Below are 8,621 nucleotides of genomic sequence, written 5' to 3'. Positions count from 1 at the left end.
TGGGAGCGGTCAAGTGTGCGGCTCCGCGCGGGCCGAGAGCCTAGTGAACTGCAGAGGCCGCGGGTCCTTGGGAAACCGGGGAGAAAGACACACGGGTCCTTGGGGCGCCGGCTCTGTGGCCCGCAGCCTCGGGAGCCTCAGCAAGGACTCGACTTCTTTCTAGCAAGAGACCTAGACGCGCCTGCTCCCCGGGTTGCGGGTTGCGCGCTGCGCGCACGGGACCCAGCCCAGGAGGCGCACGGGGTCGCGTCCCGGAGGAGCGGCTCAGCCCCGGCCCGCGGGCGGGGGCGGCGCGCGCTCCCCGCACCGCGCGCACGCCTGAGCGCGCACACTCGGCACACACACCTGGAGCTCGTCCCAGGAGGGGGGCGGGGAGGAGAGCCAAAGCGAGTGTCTTAAAATAGAGAGGCTGGCAGAGGAGCGCGAGACACCGCGAGGCGGGAGGAGGCGAGCGAGAGAGGCGGGCACGAGGTGTGCAGGTCCGCGGCCGGCTTGCACGGGCGGGCTGGGCGGGGTGGGCGCCGACGCCCTTCGGCGCGCCTCGGCACCGGGCCCCGCAGGAAGCGCGCGCTGATTGACAGCTGCGCCGTCCCAAAAAGGCTCCGCGAAGATGCTGATCCGCGGGTGGGTCTAGACGCGCGGCCGGCGCGCCCGGTGCCCGCTCCCGTCCGCGCGCCTCCCGAGCCCGCCGCCTCCCCGGCGGCCGAGGAGCGGGGCTGAGGCCCCCGCCGGCGCGCCAGCCCCCGCGGCCCCGGCCGGCCGGCGCTCTCCCCGGCTCACCATGCACTGCCACGCGGAGCTGCGGCTGAGCTCGCCCGGCCAACTCAAAGCAGCCAGGCGGCGCTACAAGACTTTCATGATCGACGAGATCCTTTCCAAGGAGACCTGCGACTACTTTGAGAAACTTTCCCTCTACTCCGTGTGCCCGTCGCTGGTCGTGCGACCCAAGCCCCTGCATTCCTGTACCGGTAAGACGCCTCGCCGGGGGTGGGGCGGGGGAATTAGTGGGGTGCCGTGGCTTTCGCGCGGGTGTCGGGCGCCTTCCCGCCTCCGTCCTCCCACCGGAGGGCGAGGGGCTTCTTCCCGTGCCCTGGTGGGGGACCAGACTTGTCAGCGGCGGGCATCGCAAGGGCGGCCGCGATCTGGGACGGGCCAGGCAAGGTGTGGATCGCAAGGCTGGCGGTGGAGCGGAGGCAGCGGGCCCCTCGGAACGGCGGCTCGGGCCACGCCGGCGATCCCGCTCGCGGGAGAAAGCTTCCTCCTTCCCGGCGCCGCTGTCGTTTTCGGTCAGAAAGTTCAAACACTTGACCCGGTTCAGCGCCTAACTCACTGTTTCAGGAAGTGGTGTTGCTGCTCCCCTTGAGTTAACTTGTCCAACCTCCTCTTGTCTCCACTGGGAATTTTACAAGTCAATCAGTGTCCTGAGGTTCTCAACAAAATCCAGAAATCATTGAACTTTACTTAAAAGGATCTCCCTCTGGGGCAGTAGTTCTGGAATCCATCCCCTGTGGTGCAAGCTGAGGAGGTCACCCTTTTGTTTTAAGGGACTGAAAAACAGCAATTATAACAATAAAAACATTCTTAACGTCTGGTTTCCTCTATCCACAAGAGCCTAACTAAGATCACTAGGAAAGATAAAGAACATTTAATAAACACGTTGAAAAAGTCGTAGGTTTATATGGAAAGTAAATCCGAAGGTATTTTTAAAACTTTGAGTGTATTAAGAGAACCTCCAAGTTTCAAAGTGCCCTGGCTTTATAAGGATTTAGGCTATCGAAAAGCAGGTATAAAAGACAAAAAAAGGTTAAAGCAGTTTTTATCAAAAATAAGTGACTGTGTGTGCTTTCAACTAAAGGTAAAAATTTAGTATTTCCCAACTAAAAGAAACTTTGAGGTTATATTTGTTGCATGGGTGTCCTGAAATAAATAATTTTGTTATACTCCCACTGAAAAAGTAAAGTGAAGAGCTAGCAGTGTTTTTAAAAGACTTTTTTTTTTTTTTTGACCTTTCAGGCCAGAAGCTTCTAGTGCACAATGCTTAGAGTCCTATATTTTCTTTTGATTTGATGGGTTGTCCCTGTAGGACAATCAGTTAATATATGTAAATACAGCAAAGTTCTTTGAAAACCAAGTTGTTTCCACATGTATTTGGTTATGAAATGAATACAATATTCAGGTATGCCTTTGCAAAATAAATTTTATCCATAAGGTAGAATTAGCCTTGATAGCTCATAACAGGACTTGCAATACTAAATTTTAAGGGCCAAGAAGTATATGAGACAAGAAACTTTAGAAATAAGGTAGATATGCTTGATGTTTATATTTTTACATTTACGTGCCTGCCATGCATATGTAAACCCTTGAATAAATAGTCTACGTATATATTAAATAGGGGAGGTAGGCTAAGTCTTGTACTGAGCATAAATCATCACTTTTCCTCTTTGAGGAAAAAAAAAAGATTTAATCACAAACTTCAATGCACCCTGCTATGACATTGCATGACCCTAGGACAAAACAGAACAATTCTGAACACTGAGGTATAGCACAGGGCCGGCAAAATTTTTAGTGACTTTGTGCTCTGCATTGACCCAAAGGCAGATTTGCTTGGCTTTTAGCAGTCACAGAATTGGATCATAGTAAAAACATGCTAAAAAAAAAAAAAAAAAAAAAAGGTAATAAATAACCTCAGAAAACTGATCCAGTCATCAATAGGAGCTGAGTAAGTTCTGTTTCACTGAGTCTTGTATGGAAATAAGTCAGAGGAAAATAAGATGATTCATATGTAGTTTTGAGAATGTTAAGGGTGAATTGCATGTGTATCACGAACTAAAAGTTTTGCTTGGTCTTGTGCTTTTGAAGTTCCTTGATGGTTTGTGTGAAAGGCTGGTTGTTGGTAATGGTTTTCTTGCCCTGTCATTCCAGTGTTTACTTTCTTTAGATTGTTCTTTCGAAAAATGTCATGATTTTGTGGTAGTTGAGATTTAAAATATAGAGACTGGGATTTGCCAGTGGAATTAAACCCATAAAAACTGGCTACAATAGTCCATACTTTCAGGTCATAAGCCTTTAGTGGGTTTACGATTACAGTTAAAGCCTAACGTGTATTAGATCATGGGAATCCCATTAGTGACTTCTCAAGGGTTTTGCAAATACCACACTTTCAAAGCATTTTTGTTGTTTTTAACAGTTATGTTTAAGATCAAAAATCTTAGACTGGATAAATTTAATCTTTTATTAATTAAAAATGACATTAAGCTGCTGGCATTCTACATTCAATACAATTATATACATGTATGTATATATATATATATATTTTTTTTTTTTCTGGATAGAGATAAATATTTAGCACTTTTGGTAGAACCGATGTATAAAAAGTTCAAATCAAGTGAAAGGCATGCATTGGAATTAAAATTACTGAACTTTCTCTCATCCTTCGGTTTGCCATTTTTAAGATTCAAATAACTACCAACAGTGAACTTTGCCAGGTAAAATAATGAAATAAGATTTAAAAAAAAAAAGTTACCACCCTGCACAATAAGTATATAAATTTGGGGTGGAAAAAAAGCTACAGCATTTAAGAAGCCTCTACATAATTAAGCAGTGCACATTGTTTAGATTTAGTAATCCAAATGCCAATTTATGGTACTAAATCTCCTCAGGCAGAAGATCATGTATTCAAGTAAATTGAGAAATGGAAACATTTTTCATTAGGCAGATCATCACCTGATGGTAATTTATTATTAGACACTCTAACCTTGATGGAATACTCCCCTCCAAAAAAAAAATTGTTTTAACAGGCCCTTTCTTACTACAAATACAGTAATTTTAGGCTTAGCAGGCTGTCTCTAAATTTATTTAAGTTTCCCAAGAGATGTTCTACATCACATAATAGACAGTGAGAAAGGGAATCCTATCCTTTGAAGCCAAATTGAAGGAACATTTGTCATTAGATTTAAAATAAAATTTAAAACACCGAGCCCAAAGAGAGCCTCCATTTGAAAAAAAAAGTTTGTTACTCGGACCACTGATGAGATGTGAAATATGTTTAGGATTATTTTAAAATCTGGTAACAGGGGCGCCTGGGGCGCTCAGTCGGTGAAGCGTCTGCCTTTCTCTAGGGTCGTGATCCCAGGGTCCTGGGATCAAGTCCCACATCGGGCTCCCTGCTCTGTGGGAAGCCTGCTTCTCCCTCTCCCACTTTCCCTGCTTGTGTTCCCTCTCTTGCTGTGTCTTTCTCTGTCAAATAAATAAATAAAATCTTAAAAAAAATAAAAAATAAAAAAATTTAAAAAATCTGGTAACAGTCATCCCCATTTAGAATGGAAATATATTGCCATCTAGAAATCAGTTAACAATCTCTCATAAATGTTAGAACATTGACAGTGATTAAAGGCCAAAAATGAGGTACAGTTCAGAGTATCATAAATACTACTTAACTCTTGAGTGCATTATTTCATTTTTCTGGTCATGATTAATGTTTCTTGGTGGAAAAGTTGCTTAAAGAAATCTGGCTTCTCAGGATGGAGTATAATGCAGAGATACTGGCAGGTCATTTTTGAAGGCTCTCTCTTTCAGTTTGGTCTTCAGAGACAGGCAGAGTTTGGAAAAGATGAATAGCCTGCTTCACAAAAACAAGGCTGTAACAATTTATCCTAAGAGTTTTCTTGAGGATACTGAGAAGCCAACCTACTGTGCTAATTACTTAAAATTCTATTTTAGTTATTTATACTTACAACCTAGAATTACCTTAGACTTGCACATGCGTGTTTTGCGGCGGCGGGGGGAGGGGAAGGTGAATGTAGATACTAGGACGTTTTGCAGCCTGTGACCAGCACATGGCTTTTAATTAATCCACTAAAACCTACAGGCCAATTTCTTTCTCCTTCCTTGGTGGAATGGTTCTGCTGGATCTCCCGGTGACCTTCAGTGGCCAGCCTTGTAGAACTGACTGTTGAGGTACAGAGCTGGAAGGGATCACAGAGATCACGGACCAATCTCCCCGAGCAGAATATCCTTTTTTTTATGAGGCGCTAGGGTCACATCAGTGCTTAGACACAGTTTTAGTCCACGCTGTCCACTGCCTGCCTTCTTGTTAGGGTACTCAGAAATCAGGAAGACTTCCAACTTGGTTACACACCCGGGATAAATCCGTGCAGTCACACCCAAGGGACAGTCAACCAGCCAATTAAAAGGGGCACTTGGGGAAGGGTGTTTATCTTAAGAGGTGGCATTGAGAACATTTTATCCTTTGGTGGGTCCAAGAGAAACAAGTTCTTTGGGGTGGTGTCCTTGGGTTCATTTTTATCACAAAGATTGGGTGTCATCCCAGTGAAAAATGAAATGAGGTGGGGACATGTGTCATGGCTTCTTTGGAAGTTAGGCAGCCTGCTGTTGCTTCAGGGAGTTGGCTCCAGTCATTTCCTAAATCTCAGTGTGGTCTTTCAGTCTGAGAATGAAGCCCGTAGGATCTTGGGAACCTGAGAGTTGGGGACTGGAATGTTAATGGAAAAAATGTAAACTGGGGTTTGGGAGGGTGATCATTATCAACAAGCATTTGTATTTCTGCCAGAGGCTGATAGGCTTTTATTAGCGATTATTCATAACTGCTTCTCCTGTTCCCATTCTAAGGGTAAATAAATCGAGGGATGCACAGGACATAGGACTCATCCAGGGTCAGAATAGATTTGGAGCTGGGCTCTTTGGGCCCCCCTCAGCTGTTCTCATTTACTCCTTAAATTTTATGACTCTTTTGTTATACAGACAAGCTGAGTGGCTCCTCAGGAGTCAGTTTTAACTGGTGAATATAGTTCATTAGCAGTTTCTTCTCCGGTTCTGATTTCCCTAATAACCAAGGGGAAAATGATTAGAAATTTAGTCCACAAGTTAAAATGCCTCTCCGAATGTCTGCAGTCTTTAGTATCATTTAATTCACCATTTTCATTCAACAGATCTTCATTCTTGCTTGGTGATGGCACTGTTAACGAGTTCATTACATTTCAGTTTATTCTAAATCTTGACTCACAGTTGGGATACTTTACAAATTCCCCTAAACTATCTGTAGAACCACTGCCAAGCCCATCTTTGTTGTTCTCTAGAATGTATTGGGCAGTTTGGAATTGGGATCGGGCAACATTGTGACAATTGAATACTTTTGCTCACCAGATGGAATTTTCTGTTTGAACTCCCCCTAAAGGGTGTCATCGCCAGCCAACTTGTCATATTAACCTCGTTAAATACAGCCAAAATGAAACGGTGTTTATGGTACCTCTTTTATGAAGCCAATCTGCCCGTGCTCTTGTGGGTTGTATGTCTGGATTGAAACCGCATTTGGATATAAGCGTGGACTGTATAAAGTTGCTAGTTGTAACCCACCTCAGGAATTGAAGTGAAAAGGTTGTTAGGTCGAGTAAGTCCCAGGAATCTATAGGAAAAGCAGTAAGGATTATAAAAGGTTGTTTAAATTGTAAGGAGAGATTAAACAAACAAACAAAACCCACAAAAGGAAGGAATAGGGAAAAAGAAAAAGCAGGTTTCCCTGAAACTTTCGTAGCTGCTCCAGGGAGCCTTGCCCAAAGCCCAGGGTCCTTCAGCATGGCTGCTCAGGCCAAGCTAAGGGGGCTTCTGAAATTTTTGTCTGTACATGTAGAATAAATGTCAGGCCAGAAGCCTTTTTAGGTGTCATTTGCACTTTATTTTTGAGGTCCGGCAGGAACAGAGATGGAAAGCTAGGTAAGCCACATGATCTTAGGCTCCCTCATTGGTATGAAGCCCGTGAACTTGTATGGGTGTCGCCGGCCTGCTCCACCGGCCCCTCGTCCAGCTCCAGGGTGAAGTGCGCTCAGGTCCTGTGGCTGAACCCATTGCTGAACTAGTCCCTGGAATGTGGGACTAGAGGGCTGCCACAGAGGGCCGCAGGGATTGGGATGAGATGTCCAGATTTCAGCCTCATTTACCATTCTTCTTGGGGAAGGCCGTCGCACACGCCGTGTCGTGGAGTCATTTTTAATATGGCACGGAGCTAAACCCCACTCTCACAGCTTGCTCACTGAGGGCTGCCCAGAGCCGGCAGGTGCTCACAGAGCTGTCAGGAGCCCTGGCTGGAAGCGACCCGCTTCCCTTGGCAGCAGCATGAACAGAGAGAGGAAGAGGGGACTGCGAGATATTCGGGGGAAGGCTCCCCAAGTGTGACAAGCCCCCATGTGCCGCCTCTCTGGGGCCTGCCTCGGCAATAGAGGCCTGTGAATGGCTATTTCTTCCTCCACAGCACAGATGACGGGATGAAAATTGGCATTAGAGTGTATTAATAATGCGGTTCAAATCAGAACCTTGTATAACCTTGGTGATATTCACAAAATAAGTGGTTCGAGAAAGAGAAGCTTTTGTGTGTGTGTGTGTGTGTTTGTTTGTTTGTTTTTAACCAGAAAACCTCTGCAACCCCTCAGGATTTAATGTATTTTTATTGCAGCTTAAGAACAGTTAGGGAAAAAAAAAAAAGTCTTGTTAAAATGAATGCTCTAAATAAAAACACAGTTAATTTTCCATTACAGTGTCTAATTACTCATCATCACCAGGGCATTTTTATATGGCAATTTAACTTCTTGAAAGTGGAAACTTGGCACACGTTTAAGGAAGAAAGCAGTGCTCCTAGATAGGTATCAGAAGATGGTCTAATTATGTTTGGGCTGGAGTTGATTCTTACACATGATTGCTCTGGAGAAGATAGGGGGATAGAGGGCCTCTTTCTTTAGTTGAGAAGGAGAGTCTCTGGTTTCTTCAGTGCCCGTTGAAATTGAATATGGAGGGAGAGAATTCTGAACATTAGATGATGTGCAAGTACATCTGAAAAGGGACCCTGCCAGTCACCAGTTGAAGCTGATGTCAGGACTACTTGGTAGGCCTGGAGGACAGCTATCTATGCTTTCTGACTCCCCTGGCAGAGTGCATAAAGGTGAACATGGCCTTTCTCCAAGGAAAGGTCAAGATACCACTGAATAGAAGCCAATCTGGGAGGATCTCCACACAAAACTAAATTTGTTAAGAGTCCAAGCAGACAAGCTTACGTGGCTCCTTTTTATTGCATCCCTCTAGCTTACCAGCATGTCCTTAGGAAACATATTCTTCTGGATATTGGGGATAGATAGGCATTCTCACAGTGTACGTCGAATAAGATTACCTGCTGCCCCGGTGATGTCAATGTCATTATTTAAAAAAAAAAAACCCTTATGTGTGTGATAAGCGATGTGATGATTTTCTTTTCGCTTTTCTAATTCAAGGATCGCTTATGATGTGTTGGGAAAATGGAATGGTCTAGGGCTTGGTGGAATCTTAGGAAGTCCTAGCTATATTTCCATGCCAGGAATGCCTAGCAGGTCCCTAATTCTGATTCACCTACCAGCCTCCAGCACCCACTTCCCTCTTCTCAGAGTTCTTTGCACTCTGTAACTTAACCTTTGTTGAAATTCAGGATTATGGTGATTTCACAGACAAAATCAAAGCCACTTGTGTATTGAAGGGAGTGTAACATGGAAGTTTAGTTTAAGCGATGTCTAGGAGAATCGACGGTGTACATTTCCCTCATGGTAGCTCTCAAACAACGGAGTCCTGATGTTATGTCTTCTGTG

General features: G+C 44.9%; 1 protein-coding gene across 1 annotated transcript in view; it reads left to right on the top strand.

Annotated features, from left to right (window-relative positions):
* Positions 1–449: 449 nt before the first annotated feature.
* BARX2 (BARX homeobox 2) overlaps positions 450–8,621 on the top strand; it is a 71,365-nt gene continuing 63,193 nt past the window's right edge. Inside the window, exon 1 of the mRNA XM_021696258.2 lies at positions 450–968. Within this exon, the coding sequence (XP_021551933.1) occupies positions 782–968 (187 nt within the window). The 5' untranslated portion in view covers positions 450–781. The remainder of the gene's footprint in view (positions 969–8,621) is intronic.

The sequence above is a fragment of the Neomonachus schauinslandi genome, chromosome 11 (assembly GCF_002201575.2).
Source record: "Neomonachus schauinslandi chromosome 11, ASM220157v2, whole genome shotgun sequence".
Lineage (NCBI taxonomy): Eukaryota > Metazoa > Chordata > Mammalia > Carnivora > Phocidae > Neomonachus > Neomonachus schauinslandi.
Note: the sequence above shows the minus strand (reverse complement) of the source record. Positions and strands in the feature narration are given on the sequence as shown.